This window comes from Lepisosteus platostomus, chromosome 1, assembly GCF_059453375.1.
Source record: "Lepisosteus platostomus isolate fLepPlt1 chromosome 1, fLepPlt1.hap1, whole genome shotgun sequence".
Taxonomy (NCBI): Eukaryota; Metazoa; Chordata; class Actinopteri; order Semionotiformes; family Lepisosteidae; genus Lepisosteus; species Lepisosteus platostomus.
This window is the reverse complement of record NC_142611.1, coordinates 69,058,312-69,078,136: the sequence shown is the minus strand read 5'-3', so window position 1 is coordinate 69,078,136 and position 19,825 is coordinate 69,058,312. Positions and strand designations below refer to the sequence as shown.

The 19,825-nt window shown below is 46.3% G+C and overlaps 2 protein-coding genes across 2 annotated transcripts; both read left to right on the top strand.

Moving 5' to 3' along the window:
* The first annotated feature begins 6,878 nt into the window (after positions 1-6,878).
* Positions 6,879-10,877, top strand: LOC148678622 (tubulin alpha-1A chain). Its single transcript, XM_088635228.1, has 4 exons — positions 6,879-7,033; positions 9,106-9,328; positions 9,431-9,579; positions 9,698-10,877. Exons 1-4 carry the CDS (start codon positions 7,031-7,033, stop codon positions 10,676-10,678), a joined length of 1,356 nt encoding a protein of 451 aa, XP_088491354.1. The 5' UTR covers positions 6,879-7,030; the 3' UTR covers positions 10,679-10,877.
* Positions 10,878-15,287: 4,410 nt separating this feature from the next.
* On the top strand, positions 15,288-19,385 carry LOC148678621 (tubulin alpha-1B chain). Its single transcript, XM_088635204.1, has 4 exons — positions 15,288-15,446; positions 17,239-17,461; positions 17,564-17,712; positions 17,831-19,385. Exons 1-4 carry the CDS (start codon positions 15,444-15,446, stop codon positions 18,809-18,811), a joined length of 1,356 nt encoding a protein of 451 aa, XP_088491330.1. The 5' UTR covers positions 15,288-15,443; the 3' UTR covers positions 18,812-19,385.
* Positions 19,386-19,825: the final 440 nt, after the last annotated feature.

Here is a 19,825-nt window from a genome sequence, read left to right as displayed (position 1 = left end):
AAAGAGACAAGGAAAACCTGCAAAAACTGGCCCTCCAGGATCTGGACTGCGCAAGTCCGGCTTCAAGGCAAATTCCTATGAAACTGCTTCGTTATTTTCCAAGTGAATAACTTATAATTCGGTTTAAAAAAACAAAACAAAACAAGCAGAATCTGATGGTGACAGCTACACTGCGGCTTCCTGCACTAAACACCAGCTGTCTGTTTCGACCTTCGAGGTGGCGGGTTTTGCATCAGATATTAAGGCAATTCCTCTAGAGCAGGGGTGCCCAACCCGTCGAACCATCGCAAGAATGTTTGGCCAAAAATAAATGGGCTATTTGACTATTTACTTTTTTATGATAAACGTCATTCCAATCTGTGCACGTAATGTCATACATTTTACTGCCCTTGTGTGTGTTTAACCCTTGTCGAATGGGTTGTAAAAGTATCTTCACTGAGTGCTGGCTGACTGGAAAAAGGCTATAGGAGCTCCGTAAATAGTGTTGCGTGTGCTGACAGAGACCGGTCTCTTGGTTATTGCTGCACGAACCCCACTTTCGCTACAATGCATAGTGGAGCGAAACAGACCGGCCGTGAGAAATTCGCCAACAGTTTGATAAGTTCGATTGCCTATTTTATAGTACTGGTGTCTGAACGAAAATGATGAAGCAAAGAGACCGAAAACTTACAGTCGCCAAAAAGAATGGGAGCGTGATGATTTTTTTGTACTTTCGCATTCAAATCTGCAATGCTAGCGTCGACGCGAAAAGGGGAAATATAGAACATTTTAAAACTGCACACAAAACGTATGATGTGGGCTTTCCCGCTAAAAGTAAGTTACAGAAAAGAAAAGTGGAAAAATTAAAATCTCAACTAGCAGCAGTCGGTTTTCACGAGGCCTAATACAAGAGGGAAAGCGGCATCATCGCATCGTGCCGTGTGAGCCACGTCCTGGCTAAACACAAAAACTCATTCAGGGATCGAGAAGTAATACAAAAAAAAGCGTTTGCTGAGACTCCTGACTTGTTATTTGGAGATTTCAAAAATAAACATTTTGGCGAGGTTCAGACAGCTGTTGCCTGAAATCAAAGAGTTTCTCAAGTCGTCTAAACATGGTGAATATGCCCAATTGGAGGATGACCAGTGGCTTCTGGATTTAGCATTCCTCACAGACTTGACTGAGCTGCTGAATGAGCTGAATGTCGAGCTGCAGGGACAAATTAAAAATGTCATCGACACGATCAGCAGTGTCAATGCGTTCAAAAAACAAATTACAAGTGTCCTCAAGTAAGCTTCTCGGTGCCAATGCTCCCATTAAGGTAGGATATTCTTTTTTTCTAAAATGGGGAACATTACTGGTTCACTGTAGCATGAGTCACTTGCTTTTATTTGCTGTCATTTAAGTGATGGGCACAGTTATTGTACTGATGTGCCCACAGTCTGGTTTTCCTATATCAGAGCTTCAAATTGGTAGATCGCACTGGACTGGCAAATGAAAAAGTAGATCTTACATTAAAAAAGGTTGGGCACCCCTGCTCTAGAGTGATACAGGCTAATCAGAGGAACTGCTTCATATCCACAGTTGGGCGGCCCAAGCCTCTGACCAACCCCCAAGTTCCTCTTGTCTCTCCTCACAGCTGTTTCCTGACAATGTGCCCTGACTCCAGCAGGCAGTGGTTTTCTTGGTCTTTGGCAGGAATTCTAGACACCCAGAGAACACACTGATTACTAGGGTAGCAACTGTTGCTAGCAACAATAAACACAAGCACAAGGCAGGAGGAAGTGGGTTCTCTGCTACCAGGCCAAGAGATAGGACAGGAACTGGGTGCAATTTGTCTGAGTGTGTGAATGCAGTGCCTATTAAAGGCATTGAGCACAGGGGGGTCCTCCAACATCTACGTGCTGTCTTTCAGGTTTTCTCCTCCACTACCCTTTCAGACTTTTCTAAATACTATTGTGCTACCTCAGTCCTTCTGCTGTTGTTGCCATATGTGCAGATAACATCTGTACAGAACAGGCCACAAGCTAACCGCACAGGTGTGCGATAGTGACAGAGAGACAGAGAAGTGATTTAAAGGCGGTGTGAAGAAAAAGGAAAACCAGAACTATCACCAAACTCTTGCTCAGATGGAGAATGCGGAAGATCACACAGTAAATCAGGTCCCCCCTCTGTAAGTAAGTAACAAATAACCATCATTCAAAACAGGGTAGTCTATCTTAGTATGTGCTTTGAAAGGAACAATGAAAGTAATATATTCTTAAAATAAATACTCCAATATTGCACCTCAGCTGCCCCTACTCGCCCACTGTTCTATGGCGTTGTGTAAAGGTTGACACAGGTTCTCCTTATCTCAGCGCGTAGCCCTCAGTCAGAAGATAAAAATGTCAAATTGACTGTTCGAGTACTAGTTTGTTTGGAGTTGCCAATGCATCAGTTGTGATTAAACAGACAGTTGCCCCCAAAACAAAACCAGTCTCTATAGATTTCTTTCTATGACACTGACACTTCTATAGACACCTTTTCAGGGACACTGATAAAGAAATGACATTCTTCAGGAAGGCAGCGACAAGACCGCTGTATTGGCAGACTGAATGTCAGTTATGGGCCAACACCACTGACAGACTCCGACTGGTTTTCCTTCTCTCCACCATTGCAGACTCCAGGGCCAGAAGCCCAGAAGCTCTGGCTCTGGGATTGACTGAAATCCACACCTGAGCAAGGAGGACTGAGGGATAACATAACATCACTTTATTAGCCCTATACAATTTCTTGCATTAGGAATTTGTCCTTTTGCATACCCCAGCTTGCTCTCCATGAGTACCCCTGGAGCAGTTGGGGTTAAGGGCCTTGCTCAGGGGCCCAACGGAGTAGGATTCCTTTGCTGGCCACAGGATTTGAACCAGCAACCTTCCAGCCACAGGCACAGATCCTTAGCCACAGAGCCACCACTCCGCCCTTATCACTCAGTGATAATGAGTGACCACTGAGTATCAATCACACAGCCAGCTCCTGTCCGGGAACCCTTCTACACAAGGCAGGTTTCCGTCTAAATGCAGACATTTTAAAAAACATTTTGCACAATTAACAAATCAGAAGGTTAATCCGTGGTTGGTATGTACTGTCAGTTAGTGACATTTTTGGCTTCAACAGATTTACAAGACATAACACGTGAAGGGTGATCTATGAGACCCGCTGGACTGTGGCTCTGCAAGGCCAGTGCTGATGCCATCTTTGAATTAGGCTGTGAGAGGGAGAGAGCACAGTAACGCCAACGCCACAAGCTCAGCAATGCCTGGCGACAGAAGGCCATATTACAAGACACCCACTGACATGCCAGACAGCTTCAGCTTGTACGGTTTGTAGAAACACCATGCAAATAGTAACAGCTGTGGGACAACAAGGTACAAAATAAATGAAACTGTGAATTCCAAACATGAAAACAATCACTTTAAAAGCCCAGATCTGGTGTGTGACTGGAGAGGGTCAGGAGTATGTCAGGCTATGTCTTGGGCGTTCTTTTCCTTTCCTATTCCTCTGCGCTACGTGTGAAACATGTCACAGGACTCCTGTCCCTTCTCGCTGGTGTAGGATGGTCAATGTGAGGAGCTCTGCCAGGGTGAGGGCGCGATGGGAGTGTCTTTATTTCCTCCGCCGAAGCTGCCCCCACCTCTCCTCATCTGCACTGTCATTCAATATCGGCCACGTGACCCACCGACTGCTAAAAGGGGGCTTTATGAAGCCTGATGTAGCATCTCCTGGGCTCTTACTGGTATCCTAGCAACTGAGCTATTCATTGCCTAGCAACTACAGGATACCGAGAAGGGGGCTAGGGGGTAGCCTTTCTCCTTCTTTGACTTTGTGTGTGCTGGGGCAAGATGGTCCAGACTGGCAGCCGGCCCTCTGGGTGCTGAAGAGATGGGATGTCATCTGCTTTGAGTAGTGTGTTCCAGACCCCCACAACCTTTAGCGTAAAGAGCTGTCTCCTGTTCTCGGGCGTAAATACACTGCCCCTTAGCTTCCAGAGCCTTTTCAGCAGCTCTGTGTGGTGCAATAGTCAATCAAGATGGGAAAAGACACCCTAAGTAGAAATGGCAGCGGGGAGTGGCTTATGGTAGAGTGATAAAACACAGTGATGAAAAGCAGAAATATTATAATAATCCAGATGAAGTCAGATACTTGTACATGATGCTGCTTAGCTTCAGGGCTTTTATATACAGCACGTGCTGACATGGCCTCCGCAACGTTGGTTTAAATTACTTCCATCTGAAATATTAATGTCTGCATAAATATTTCATCTGTATTGAGGGCTTTCCTAAAGACAAATTGCACCCCGAATCGCACAGTCATTGCAATCTACAAACTGCAGTTCTTTCTGCGATATTCGGGTCGGATTAACCAGTACTTTTCTCCCCAAAGGCGAGACTGGACAGTTCGTTCTAGGGCAAGGGTGGTGCGAAGTACAACTAAGCCAGTGGTACAGCAGTTTTTATTTTTTAGCTCTAAAAAACGTATATTGGAAACATGCAGTGAGCATTACACGTTTGGCTCTCACCCCAGCACATGGGTTGTCTTTGTTACCCGGCACTCGGTAGACACCCGGGAGCAGAGCCGCCACGGGGCCCGCGCTCGCTTCACACTCGGCGCCTTTGTGGCACGGCCGCGCGCCGCCATGGGCGTGCACCTGCGGCGCAGACTCCGCGCTTCAGGCAGAAACATTTCATCAGGAAAACCGCTGTAAAGGGTTCTTTTATAGAAACGTGATCTATATATATAGGGTTTTTACAATCGATGCTGACTGCTGACTTCTGCTTGCTTCAAGGGCAAGATAATGGAGCGGACGTGACGGCTAACGTACGGAAGAGCAGATTTTTATATCGCGACTTTTCTTTTTAATTTAGTGAAACCGATGCATTATAATAGATTTATTATGAAAGAAAAATACGGGAGTGTCTCTAATGAAAAATGGTTGAATTATTAAAAATTATAAACATTAAAAGCTATGGAAATTGGAGCCCAGTCAGAGACAGCGAGGTTTCACGGGAACAAAGGATGGGTAGCCTACTAAACACAGCCATGGGCGTCGCCGAATGTATGAGACTGTTACACCGCACGTTTATCGGGAACAACAATCCGACAGAGCATGCAGTCATCACGTACAGCGCGCTGTCGCTTAGTCATCATAATTTAATACTTAAGCCCTTCGATCGCCTGTATAATTCAGCTGGTGTGCAGGCTCTTCCTGCGTGCTCCTCCGGCGCGGGCTGTCGGTTCCCCGGTCCTGTGGGAGCCGCAGGTGCGAGGGTGCCGGCTCTGTAGTGGGGGCGGGGCGGGCGCCCCAGATGAAAGCAGATGGCGCGTGGAGGAAGCCGCCTGAAGCCTGGAGCTAATATGCGGATACTGTGGGGGAGGCAACACAGCACATCTTCGGGTCCTGAAATATATATGCACTTAACTAAAGGTTTTATCATTCAGCTTTCTAAAATCGCTAAAACTATACAGATTTTTTTTTAATGAGGTAAGAAACTGCTTCACACCACCAATGTGCAGGAGTGGAGCAGTGGTTCAGGAGAGTCCCCATTACCTGTAGAGCGCTTTGAGTGGAGTGTCCATAAAAGTGCTATATAAGTGTTAGCAATTCTTCTTCTTCTTCTTCTTCTTCTTCTTATTATTATTATTATTATTATAAAATGCGCCCAGGATTAGGGCCTACAAAATCTGTATCCGCTGGACTTGTGCGGCTCACAGCCGATGACAAAGTGCATCCAGCAGAACTCACACACATTACACACGTTACATGGGCGTATTTCTTGAATCTTAGATCATCTGTTTTCAGTGAGAGATTCCTGTTAAAAACAATAATCATCTCAGGCCTGCCTTCTGTCAGGCTAAGTGTCTCTGTCAGCTGGGAGCAGATCAAGTCACCGATGGCTGAGTGGGTTTAGTTCAGCGGTGGGTCAGTATGGCTGCGAGGGGCTGGCTTCCAGTCCAGAGTGCAGTCGCGCCCCAAGACCCCTGATATTGGGAGCAGCTCGGGTCCTGCGAACGTTGCCCGGAAAGGGTGCTTTTCTGATTACGGGTGGACCTCGTCATCCCTCACGGGAGTCGATTTTCAGCCCCCCACACTAACCCAGAAGGTGACCCCAGGCGGAAGAGGGGCTTGTCCTCTAACATCACCTTTCACCCCCCCCGACAGATTAAAGATAACACTGATCTTTTCTTATGATGCATTTTTAAAAAATACTAATGCTTCACGACTTGACACAGTTGAATTACTTCTGTAGGTACTGGGACCCTCCAAGTATTAATTACATATCTCAATTGATAGACTTTCTAATCAGTCATGAACTATGCGTCACGGTCCTGTAGTAATAGTATCACAATTAATTAGTTCAGGTGGGGAGCTGCGTCAGCATGTGCAGGCTGCAAAGGAACAAGTAAAGGTTTATTCCACACTGAAAAGAGAAGAGAGAACATACAACGTTTCGGCTGTGGAGCCAGAAGGAGCCAGAAAGCTCCACAGCCGAAACGTTGTGTTTTCTCTCTTCTCTTTTCAGCATGGATTAAACCTATTGTTCACAATTAATTATACACTTTGCTGATATAAAATATGGCAGAATATCCCCTAAATGCATCAATCCATGTGTATCACTAGTCCTCTTCAGAGATATGCCTCCTCCATTAGTGTTGCTAGACCATGATGAACTGATGCTGTTAATGCTTTACCCAAGTGAGCGACAGATAACTGTTTTCTCTATTGTCCGGACAAGGTGGGGGTCGGCAGGAGGGGCTTGTCCGGCCGGGGTGGTGCCGTAACCAATGGGAAATCAGATCCGCCGAGGTCTCCGGGCAGACAGCAGACACGTCGCCCAATGATAAAATCGCAGGCGCAGTCGCCAGGGCAACGCATGTATATAATAAGCCGTTCACACCCATGTGCTTCACGTTCTCTTGCATCGACCTCCTTGCTGTCGGGTTGTGAGAAGACTCTCTGAACGGGCTCTTTCCCCCTCGCTCGCCTGCCAGACAAGAACTCCCGACGGCATAGAAAATGGTAAGGCGAGGGGTTTCACATTTCAGAACAATGGGGTTGCTTTGCTACCTTGCGTGTTGCAAGGAAAATGGTAGTCTGAGCTGTAGAAAGAAAGAGCAGCACTGTGGAGTTTTCTGGAGTGCGCGGCGAGGCTGGCTGTGTTGTCGCTGTAACTTGTCACCCTGCTCAGAGGGGTCCGCTTCATGTGCTGAACAGACGTGGAAGGGGTGGTGGGGGCGGGATTTTTGGAAGGGTAAAGCATTTTCACGACTAGGGCAGTTGCTTTTGTAGAAAATGCATTATAGAAAAAATCCAAATAACGAGATGACGGGGAAACAAGAGTATTTTGACGTACTGCCAGCGGCACACGGAGCTGTCTGAAATTGTGCGATGCCGGAACCCCTCGCCTCTAAGGCTCCAGTAACAATAGACCAGTGTTGGCCTCACTGGCGAGGACTGGGCTATGTGGTCCGAGAAACCCCGTCTCAGACAAAGGCGCACTTGACAGGAATGCGCTGTGAGCGGAATAAATTATCTGGGACACATCTGGGTGTTCCCCGCCTCTCGCAGTAAGACGTCCTGTCACTTCGGATTTTACAACCCCCACGCCCGTCCGTTTCTTGGATAAATCACAGAAATGGGAACGGACAGGTGTGTGTTTTCTATTTTTTTTTAAGTTTGAAGTCGAATGGATGGAGCTGTCGAGGACAACAGAAATGCGAGCCGACTTGGCACGCACTTCATCCGTCAGCGTCAGCGCGGCGCCTGAAAAAAAGACCGAAAGCCGGTTTGTTTTCATGTGAAGTGCTCTCCAGACCACTAAAATGTCACACAGCTTCCGCTGCGCGTTGTCAGGGCGGCTGTCCGTGTGTCCGTTTCGGACCCCGGGGAGTGCTGTGGCCGGCGCCGAGATGGAGCAGAACCCCAGCGCGCGCCGCCTGGCTCGGGCGCGCGGCGCTCCGAACGCGCCGTCCTTTGTCTGGCGCGCTCTCACCCCCACCCATCATGTGCGTGAGCTCGCGCCAGCCGCCCCGAGCGCCGCGCGGGCTGGATCGTTCCCTCAGAGCTCCAAGCCTTGCACACAGCCAGCCAGCCAGCCAGCGAGCGCAGACTGGTACCCAAACCTTCGTGTTCGACTCTTTCAAGTATTAAGGGTCTTCTGCAGTTCGGCTCCGCTCTCTTGCTGTGCTTTTGTTAACCGGGTCAAGCAATGATTCCATGAAGTAAAAGCAAGGCTCTTTGTCTTGGATGTACAGTAGCATAACTGCCCGACAGCGGTATACATTTTCAGTGAAAAGAGTTGTGGTCCACACTAATATGAAGAGAGTAGCCCACATGGTAACACCTGCTTGTAGACTGTCAAGAGGGCAGGAGGCCTGCTGGAGTTACGATGGAGGTTTTTCTTCAAAGGGCTCATTATTGTGCTGCTCACTAGAGCACAATTCAGTACTGTGGCTGGGAAGGAGAAAAACGGGAAGATGCCTCTTTTTTATAAAAGAAAACAAAGGATTTAGGTCAAACTACTCGGCAGAAAATCAACTGGGGAAAAAGGGCCAGGCTTTGTAAAGGTCTGTAACTATTAAAGAAAAACGTATTGAGATGGAATCAGTACAGAAATGCAGATGAGTTGTTGAAAAACGGCTCTTGCAAGAAGGCCAATCACTAATAAAGAAAAAATAACAGCAGGAAATAATGCTTGGTAATTTGTCAGTAAATACTGGACTGGATTATAAATCAGCCTTTTCTTACACTATTTAAAAGTCCTAAGGCGTCCCTTCTTAAAGTTTAAAGTAAACAGATAAGCGTTTAAATTAAAAGGTGAGATTTCTATGGATTTGTCTTTCTGTGCAGAACAGCAGCCTGATCAAAATATTTTAAATACTGAAATAGTGTTAAAATAGTCTAACCGAGGCAGTTAAATCAATGTCATTGATCAAGTAAATTAGAGAGGAAATCAAGATTGATGCATTGCAGGTGGTTGACACTGTATCCAAGCTGAGGTCACAGAAATGAGTAAGTTACAGGATTCTTCCTCTTCTGATCTTCAGCCAGCACAGTTCCTCCTGTTAACTGATCTCTTTCTCTCTTCACAGCGTGAGTGCATCTCCATCCATGTCGGCCAGGCTGGTGTCCAGATTGGCAATGCCTGCTGGGAGCTCTACTGCCTGGAGCATGGGATCCAGCCGGACGGCCAGATGCCCAGTGACAAGACCATCGGAGGTGGCGACGACTCCTTCAACACCTTCTTCAGCGAGACCGGAGCGGGCAAGCACGTCCCGAGAGCTGTCTTCGTAGACCTGGAGCCCACAGTCATTGGTAAGCTCTGCAGGCTGTGGAGTGGAGGGGGATCAGGGCTGTTCCTCTTCCTCCCTGCTCCAGAGCCCCTGAGCTCACAGCCCTTCACCCGTCTCTCCCCAGATGAGGTGCGCACTGGAACCTACCGCCAGCTGTTCCACCCTGAGCAGCTCATCACTGGCAAGGAGGATGCTGCCAACAACTACGCCCGTGGGCACTACACCATTGGCAAAGAGATCATCGACCTGGTGCTGGACAGGATCCGCAAACTGGTGGGTATCTGAATGAATGTTGAACAGCCCAAACCACCCGTGTTAAGAATTAAAAAGATTGAATGGAGAGCACGTCTGTCTTCTGCAGTAGTCAACCAGATGCATCTTCTCTCTCCAGGCTGACCAGTGCACAGGTCTGCAGGGCTTCCTGGTCTTCCACAGCTTTGGAGGTGGTACCGGTTCTGGTTTCACCTCTCTGCTGATGGAACGCCTGTCTGTCGACTACGGCAAGAAGTCCAAGCTGGAGTTCTCCATCTACCCAGCTCCCCAGGTGTCCACAGCTGTGGTGGAGCCCTACAACTCCATCCTGACCACCCACACCACCCTGGAGCATTCCGACTGTGCCTTCATGGTCGACAACGAGGCCATTTATGACATCTGCCGCAGGAACCTCGATATCGAGCGCCCCACCTACACCAACCTCAACAGGCTCATCGGCCAGATCGTGTCCTCTATCACAGCCTCCCTCCGGTTCGATGGTGCCCTCAATGTTGATCTGACCGAGTTCCAGACCAACTTGGTGCCCTACCCTCGTATCCACTTCCCACTGGCCACCTATGCCCCTGTTATCTCTGCAGAGAAAGCCTACCATGAGCAGCTTTCTGTGGCTGAGATCACCAATGCCTGCTTTGAGCCGGCCAACCAGATGGTGAAATGTGACCCCCGTCACGGCAAGTACATGGCCTGCTGCCTGCTGTACCGTGGTGACGTGGTGCCCAAAGATGTCAACGCTGCCATCGCCACCATCAAGACCAAGCGCACCATCCAGTTTGTGGACTGGTGTCCTACTGGTTTCAAGGTTGGCATCAACTACCAGCCTCCCACTGTGGTGCCTGGTGGAGACCTGGCCAAGGTGCAGAGGGCAGTGTGCATGCTGAGCAACACCACCGCCATCGCCGAGGCCTGGGCCCGCCTGGACCACAAGTTTGACCTGATGTACGCCAAACGTGCCTTCGTGCACTGGTACGTGGGTGAGGGCATGGAGGAGGGCGAGTTCTCTGAGGCCAGAGAGGACATGGCAGCCCTGGAGAAGGATTATGAAGAGGTGGGCGTTGACTCCATTGAGGGAGAGGGGGAGGAGGAAGGAGAGGAGTACTGAAAAGGGGGAGAAAAAAAGCAGCATCTGCTGCAAGGGAACAACACCTTTAAAACCACCTCAGATTTCTTTTTTATAAGTCACTCTGTAGCAGGGTAGTTTTCTGACCTATTATGTCTGCATCTATTTCTGATCTTTTGCGACATAAAAATTGACATGAGTCTCGACTGCTTGGTTGGTGTGAATAAAAGTGTAATCCCTGCTTTAGTGTGTCCTTTGTCTTTATGATGGTTTAAAAACAAATCACACAAAGAAACATTTTCCATGTTATTGTTTGGAAAACAAATAGCATCTTCCATGCAGTATTTCTAAAGAGTCAAGTTAGTTTATTTAAACTTGATTGCAGTTCCTGTAGCAATGTGCACTCAAGTCAATTTGTTAAATGATGCATATGCCTGTTCAACACCTTTTATAAAATCAGAAGTTTTTTGCAGTAGAATTGGCTATTTGTTCATTTAAAACAACAAATAGGTATGCATGGGAAAAGTAAACCTAGTGATGACTATTCTTTCTGAAACCAGCTTGAGCACAACCGTGAGCAAAGCTGGGGTGTCTAATACTGGATGGAGCACATGGCCGGCATCCCACTCACAATGTGCCTTCTGTACCACAGCGCCCCCTGCCTAATCCATAAAGCATCATGTCTCCCTGCAAACTATAAGTTGAGCACAAGGGCATTTTTTTAATGAAGCTCGAATACAAACTCTACAAGTTCATACAAACAAGTGTTAAAAGTTACCAAAATTGTTATTTCTAAGCTTCAGTCTTTTATGAAGTTCAAATACGTAGCAGTGTCAGCATGTGTAGGGTGCAAAAGGAACAGGTAAAGGTTTATTCCATGCTGAAAGGAAAAGAGATTGTTTCGGATGTCTCTCTTTTCTTTTCCTTTCAGGATTTTTTAAAATAAAATATTTACCTGTTACTTTTCAGACTCTAGTTTAAAAGTATTAAGCTGGTTTGGGTCTACTATCATTAATGCTTCTATATGTAAATCGACACAGCCATTGACATGCTGCTAGCGCATGCACCTGGTGTTTCTCTTTACAACAGCTGTAAAGCTGTGTTAATTTGCTCCCTCTGGAGGCTAGCTGTCATTACCAGTGCCATGTCTGTTAACCATGTGATTTGTGGATAAAACAAAGTACAAGCAAATTAATGCCAATTCGAATGCCAAGTATACATTTTGAAGTGTACAGAAATCAGCTGAAGTGAATATATGTTATTGAATTGTTTCCATGATCATCATCTCATGTTTCTTTTAAAAAAACCAAGAAGTTCAGGTTTGAGCCAGAGGTTCCCCTGACACCACCCAGTTGATTTCTTTATCAAAGATGAGTGTATTTGCCCAGCAGCCGAGAGGCTCAGTCCTTATCTGCCATGTGGTTTTGGATGTCTACAATCCAAAGCGCCTTCCCGGACAGTCACTGAAATAACTTGAATGTTGTTCAGAGTTTAGATACATCTGGTAGGTTTCTGTCTTGTGGAGTGTCTACGAAAGGCTATGTAAGTGTAAGGATCATTGTTGTTGTCAAAAATCTATTTAATACATTAATGCTAAATTTACAATTCAGGTGCTTTATGGTTTATTGCCAATGAAAAATCAATTTTTGCTAGTGAGGTGAGCTCCAAGTCCAAGAGTTCAAGGAGAAGGAGAAGAACTGCTCACCTTTAGAAGCACTGAATATAAATCCACGTTTATTAAATCTAAACTCTTTCAAAAATGATCACCGTATATTCTGAAATAAACAACAGGCCAATCAAATTGAGAGAATTGAGTCTATAAGTCACCTTCTCCACAGCAGCTGTTAATGTGCCTTTTTAAATGGGATGCCGTGCTAGTCTCTGAGGCAAAGCTAGAGGAAATTGAGGGTCAGTGTGTGCAAACTGCAGGAAAGATTTGCATTAAATAGCAGCTTATTCTAAAAAGAGAAGGCAGGCCGTTCTCTGGTACAGTGCTTCACAAGCACACACAACAACAGAAAAATCAGGCATACAGTATGGACACATCTTGGCAAGCTATGAACCAAACTGCAAATCCCCATAATCCTCCCAGAATCCCGACTTCCATCAAAAGACCTTTAAAGCAGGTTTGATCTTCTTGGCCTTCATTAAATCATTTCATTTTAGTTTTTCTGAAAGCGCTTTGAAGTAATGACCAGTTTGTGGTTTCTTTTTTAAAAAACGTGTGCATCGTCTGAAATAATGTATCTGTATGAAACGATGCCTTATAAAAATAAATGTTATATTGAAGAAAACTGAGGAGAAAGCTTGTGGAACCTGAATTTAAAAGAACAGCCCACTGAGACCATCAAGGCCTGCCAACTCCTTGCGATTTTCAACACTTTTGGCTAGAGAACTAAAGTAAACTTGCTTGCATTTGTTCTTGGAAGGTAACTCAACATTTAAAAAAAAACCTGCAAACCTATCAAAGGACGAATTAGGTGAAGAAGGGCTTTTTGCACTTAAAGATTGTTTTGGAAATTTTGCTGCCTTTTGTTGGACATCCAAAAAAGATCACTTTATTGGCCATATACAATTTCTTGTATTAGGAATTTGGCTTTTCACATACCCCTCTCCAGGAGACACACAGACAGGGAGAGAAACTTGGGGTCAGAACGCAGGGTCAGCCATTTATACAGCGCCCCTGGAGCAGCTGGGGTTAAGGGCCTTGTTCAGGGGCCCAACGGAGTGGGATTCCTCTGCCAGCGGTGGGATAGGAACCGGCAACCTTCCAGCCACAGGCGCAGATCCTTAGCCACAGAGCCACTGCAGTAGATTATGCACTGCGCCATGACGCTTCTTGCCAGCGGTTTTATCAAAGCATCAACCATAATTTTAGCTCCCAAACTTGACAGGACTGTTTGTATTTTGACAGAGTAAACAGGATGTACATGCACAGAAAGCCATGGCACAGAAAGCCATGCCTCCCTACGTCCTTGCTGCCACCTTTAAGTGCTCCTTTCTGAAGAGCAGGGACTGAGTGAGGTGGAATTGCCGTGTGGGTGACTGCAGATGCCCCAGTGGGGTTTCTGTGTTTCAGTGCTTTCTGTGTGTTTCCCAGCTGTCTCACTATTTCAGTGCTTGCTGACAACGGGCTCAGCAGCTGCACACGAGCCGCGATGTCGGCATCCCATTCCTCCTCAAGGCTGCGGCACCATGACAGCGAACAGATGAGCCACAATCTGCAGTTTGTCTTCACAGAGGATTGTGACAGAGGATCTTCTCCTTCAGCTGTGCACTTAATTAACGATAGACTGCCGTCCATCAAAAAGCTTACAAGCAATGGATAAATGTGTATTTTTGCATCTAGTTGGATATAAATAAACTGTATTCCCTTCATCACAACACTGCAGTAATCATGTTATGAATTTCATGTTGCCATTAGGATCATCAAAAGTAATGCAGTTTAACAGTATCCTGTCCATGATCAATATTCTCTTTGAACATCCAATCTTATGGATGCAGTAACTTTACTGTTCTCTTTCAGGTGCCCTGCAAGCTAATTTTTTTACATGCTCAGCAAATGCCCTTATCTAATCTAAATTAGTTGCTACACAGCCTCAGCTGCCATTAGCTGAAGTAAGTAACAAACAAGCCTGCAGAGGTGCTTAAGATTCACAATTCTGTATAAAGGTGAAGAAGGTTGTTGTAGAATTTCTTGACTGGCTATGTTGTTTCCTTTTTTTAAAGGCTCATTAATTTGTAGCATGTGTATATGAGGTGCTGTTTTTAAGCCATCACCTATTGTGAAGAAAGAGCAACCTACAGACTACAGGTCACAAAGATTCATAAAACGACAATTGTAATTATTAGTTATTATTTGGAAAATAAAATGAACAAGTCCTTGCTGGGCAATACCCAGCAAACACAGAGTGCACACCAACAGCAGGACCTGGTATTTGGTGATCCTTCTCTTCGTCTGGAACGCATGAGATATCTAGAAAATGATTCAGAAATACCTTAATGTAATTTTAATAGATACGAGTTCGTTCCCCATCTAAAAATAAGGAAGGGAACTCGCAGCCCGCAATTCCCCAGGGGGCACCCCGTGACTGCGGCACGGCCACGCCCTGCTTCGCAGACCACTGCGGATTTTTCCTCCTGCAGTAAGGGTGAGGAGGGGGCGTCTCACGAAAACAAGATGCGCATCTTCTCAGCGGTGTGTGATAAAATCCTACACGCACAAGCAACCTAGGTGAAATAAACCCCTGAAAACGGTCCCGTGTTTTTCATTCTTGCTCACCGCTATTTGAAGATGCCCGGTTCCCACCCAGGGCTCCTCCACGCTTTGTGTAACCTATTGTTCAGAGACACCGCAGCCATCCACAGGACATCTCTTTATTGTAACGTCAGGGAAAAGGAATATAACCACATGACAAAGTGTTCGCAGCGACCGACCCATCCCCAGTTCCGATCTTCACATTAAAACAAGCACTTGTAATCTGTTATTTAGAAATACCCCCCCCCCACTGCTAGATTGCATCATACAGTTCTCCCCCCCACCCGAGGTAATTTATTCATCAAAGCGGCTTGTGGTCCCGCCCAAGCCAGCCGAAAGGAAGCATTCCGGAGTCTCTTTGCCGCGATTGGGTCCGACGCCTCTTTATTATAATAATATATTAATATATTCAGAACTACCTATAAATTCGCAGGACGCCAGGCGCTTTGCGCTACTTACTTGCACTGACTCTTAATTGTCACAGCGAGTGGCGTGAATTCTTTCTTTTCCCATTTTCTCCACGCTTTCTCCCCCGGTAAAGACGACATCATGGTAAGTAACATCAAGTCTCCTTCCGATACCTTTTCCTTAGATAATATCTCATCGCGCTGTATTCCTTTTCTCATGCAGACGACTGATTGCTTCAGGAACTGTACACGTTTTCATCCTTGATTCATTTTTATGGCGCTGATGGAGCTGCCCAGGGCGATGGTGAAAATTGCACACACAGAAGGCGCTCTTTGTAATGGGTTTCAGGGTACCGATGTAGCAAAATGTAGGGGGTGGTGTTTTCTAAATTGCACATCTGTACTGAGGCTGCGGTCTTATAACGTCTGAGTGGGGCTTTACGTTTGACTTTGTCCCACGTCTGCAGAAATGTGAAATTCCAACCGTACAGAGGGAAATGGACTCTGCTTTTGCGCGGTAGATGAAGGGCGCCCGAGTGTGTGATACGCGCAGCTCTCTTCCTTGTGCCGCACACGATCGCTCACCGCACAGCCCGTTGGCCCGGTTCCCCAACACCGCGCAGGGATCCGAGCGGCACGAGAGACCCACGGGCGCTTTGCCATTGGCTGTTTTAAACGCTCAAAGTGACGTCACTTCGCGCCCTGACAGGCGGGACTACAGTCTTATCTGACTTTTACACTGTAATAACTGCAACCGCATCCGCGTTATAGGTTTTAAAAAGTTATGTTATAAAGTGTAATAGTAACTCTGGGAATGGGAATACACCTAAATGTAGTGACCACGTCTTGTCTTAATTTAACACTATATGAATTAACTAGATAAATTATGTACATTTGTTCACTGCACCTGCCCTACACAAGTTGAAAGCTTCAATGTTGCTAATAACATGTCTCTCCTCAAAATGGAAGTGAAATATTTGATATGTAGGATGAAACCCTTCGATTCAAATCGATGAAAAGCAGTTTTTGCATTAAGGGGTTCAAATGAAGTCGGCGAACTTCGTCTTTGATTAAAAGGCTTTTTAGCCAAAAGGGCAGCATGCTTAGTTTAAGTATGCAGTGGAACCGCTAAAACGATGGCGTGGTACGTAAAGAGAATACACGACGACACGATGAGTGAAACCGTTTGTCTCGGCATAGAGCTGCTGAACAGAAATACGTCACGCAAAAGAAGGTGAGCTAGTTTCTGGAGCAGCAGTCTTTCTAGACGACATGGATACTGGGAGTCTGACCATGATAATGGTCCTTCTTTTTCATTGGAATAGGAAAAAAGAAGGCCTGTACTGAATTATTGTAACAGTGTGAAGCCACCACACAACATACAGTCCTGTATCCAAAAGTACTGTACTTGTACAATTTGAGGTACAGCAGCAGGGACCACTGGCTCATAAATGTGTACCTGAGCAGTAGGTCCCCCAATGACACAGGAGAATACAGATCTTTTAAGGATTTAAAAGAACCAGTCTTGATTTGTCTAAATAAAGCAACCTCTACAAGAACTAGACATATTTGGAAATTAACTAGTTTGAAAACAATTATTCAAATTTTTTGCTCAGTGTACACTGCTTCCTATGCCCAATTTATTATTCTGCTGATATAATTGCACATTATGGCCTGATTAATTGAATTGGTTCAACAGATTTGCTTAAAGAAAGAGGAAGACCAGCTTTATATTACAAGCTCTCAGGGTTCAATTTCTGTTTTAGGAGGGCAGGAAGACTATGTATTTCATAAGAAGTAAACTTACATTCCTTTCTTATCCCAAAACTCCAGTCAAGACAGCAGAGCCATGCGTAGCTTTGGTTTAAATGTAAACCAATTTACAATTGAAATCTATCATGCTTGAAATCACTGTAATCTTTCCTTTCTCTCCACAGCGTGAGTGCATCTCCATCCATGTCGGCCAGGCTGGTGTCCAGATTGGCAATGCCTGCTGGGAGCTCTACTGCCTGGAGCATGGGATCCAGCCGGATGGCCAGATGCCCAGTGACAAGACCATCGGAGGTGGCGACGACTCCTTCAACACCTTCTTCAGCGAGACTGGAGCGGGCAAGCACGTCCCGAGAGCTGTCTTCGTAGACCTTGAGCCCACAGTCATCGGTAAGCTCTGCAGGCTGTGGAGTGGAGGGGGATCAGGGCTGTTCCTCTTCCTCCCTGCTCCAGAGCCCCTGATCTCACAGCCCTTCACCCGTCTCTCCCCAGATGAGGTGCGCACTGGAACCTACCGCCAGCTGTTCCACCCTGAGCAGCTCATCACTGGCAAGGAGGATGCTGCCAACAACTACGCCCGTGGGCACTACACCATTGGCAAAGAGATCATCGACCTGGTGCTGGACAGGATCCGCAAACTGGTGGGTATCTGAATGAATGTTGAACAGCCCAAACCACCCGTGTTAAGAATTGAGAAGATTGAGTGGAGAGCACATCTGTCTTCTGCAGTAGTCAACCAGATGTATCTTCTCTCTCCAGGCTGACCAGTGCACAGGTCTGCAGGGCTTCCTGGTCTTCCACAGCTTTGGAGGTGGTACTGGTTCTGGTTTCACCTCTCTGCTGATGGAACGCCTGTCTGTCGACTATGGCAAGAAGTCCAAGCTGGAGTTCTCCATCTACCCAGCTCCCCAGGTGTCCACAGCTGTGGTGGAGCCCTACAACTCCATCCTGACCACCCACACCACCCTGGAGCACTCCGACTGTGCCTTCATGGTCGACAACGAGGCCATTTATGACATCTGCCGCAGGAACCTCGATATCGAGCGCCCCACCTACACCAACCTCAACAGGCTCATCAGCCAGATCGTATCCTCTATCACAGCCTCCCTCCGATTCGATGGTGCCCTCAATGTTGATCTGACCGAGTTCCAGACCAACTTGGTGCCCTACCCTCGTATCCACTTCCCACTGGCCACCTATGCCCCTGTTATCTCTGCAGAGAAAGCCTACCATGAGCAGCTTTCTGTGGCTGAGATCACCAATGCCTGCTTTGAGCCGGCCAACCAGATGGTGAAATGTGACCCCCGTCACGGCAAGTACATGGCCTGCTGCCTGCTGTACCGTGGTGACGTGGTGCCCAAAGATGTCAACGCAGCCATCGCCACCATCAAGACCAAGCGCTCCATCCAATTTGTGGACTGGTGCCCCACTGGTTTCAAGGTTGGTATCAACTACCAGCCTCCCACTGTGGTGCCTGGTGGAGACCTGGCCAAGGTGCAGAGGGCAGTGTGCATGCTGAGCAACACCACTGCCATCGCCGAGGCCTGGGCCCGCCTGGACCACAAGTTTGACCTGATGTACGCCAAGCGCGCCTTCGTGCACTGGTACGTTGGGGAGGGCATGGAGGAGGGCGAGTTCTCTGAGGCCAGAGAGGACATGGCAGCCCTGGAGAAGGATTATGAAGAGGTGGGCGTTGACTCCATTGAGGGAGAGGGGGAGGAGGAAGGAGAGGAGTACTGAAAATACTAATGGAATATTAATGACAAGAAAGTAATGGAGTACTTTCATGTCAGCCTCTTTTTGTCAGGCTTTTTCTTTTGGTTAATGTGGAATTATAGTTTTATTTATGTATCGGGCAAATAAGTGTTTGCTAGCTAATTCGGATGAGGGAATGATGTCAGTCTGAAATTGCAAAGTCTGTGACTTTTATATATGTATAAGTATGATGTGTGGTCTTTGCTCATCACATGCAATAAAGCTGACTTGAAAAAACTCTTTGTAAAGGGTACAATTCTTTACATAAAACAACTTTAGTGAGAACATTTTCCTTTTGTATGAACTATTAGCATTAATGCTAAAAGTAGAGAACAGAGTCATGTCTGACTGATGCAACCTGCTTGATTCCATTTCTATAGAGCTTTTCATAAGGAAGGCATTATTTTGTGGTGAAAGACCTGTAAGACGTAATATAACATTGTGCAGCTTCTGTATACTGCATATATGAACTCCTGTTGTGTGCAGTCTACTACACTCAACTAGATAGATTGTACATGTTGCAGGCTGCAGTCTTGTCTCATAAATATTTTACAACCACCTTCAACTTTCCAGTCATGTTCTAACTCAACTACCTTTACTAACCAAAATCAGACTTCATGGGAAAAGTGCAGTTCAGCAACAACACTGCTTTCTATTTAAATGGACATCCTATGCTTTTAAAGTTGCCAAATTGTTTATCTGTAGTATCAATGTTAAATATATTTTCTGGCAGTAAACGGTTTCCTTTTTTTTCTGATAAGAAACCTGTAACACTTTGCATTCACTTCCAAATGGTACAAACCCTGGAACACTACAGATCTCCAAACTTTGAGTAGGGGGGGGGTCTTGCAACAGCGTCTTGTTTAATCTGTAGATACAAAGTTGACTGTGATCTGTGACTGTGACGATGTCACTTCACTGAGGTCAAGAGCTCAGCTGCAATGAAAACCAGCAGGTGTTGTAGCCCCCAGGCTAGGGATCGAGAACCTCTGTTCTAAA

Bases quoted from the DNA above. Each gene is read 5' to 3' on its own strand.
- LOC148678622 (XM_088635228.1), top strand. The intron at 9,329-9,430 runs GTAAGCTCTGCA...GTCTCTCCCCAG, and splicing joins CCTGGAGCCCACAGTCATTG to ATGAGGTGCGCACTGGAACC. The intron at 9,580-9,697 runs GTGGGTATCTGA...TTCTCTCTCCAG, and splicing joins TGGACAGGATCCGCAAACTG to GCTGACCAGTGCACAGGTCT.
- LOC148678621 (XM_088635204.1), top strand. The intron at 17,462-17,563 runs GTAAGCTCTGCA...GTCTCTCCCCAG, and splicing joins CCTTGAGCCCACAGTCATCG to ATGAGGTGCGCACTGGAACC. The intron at 17,713-17,830 runs GTGGGTATCTGA...TTCTCTCTCCAG, and splicing joins TGGACAGGATCCGCAAACTG to GCTGACCAGTGCACAGGTCT.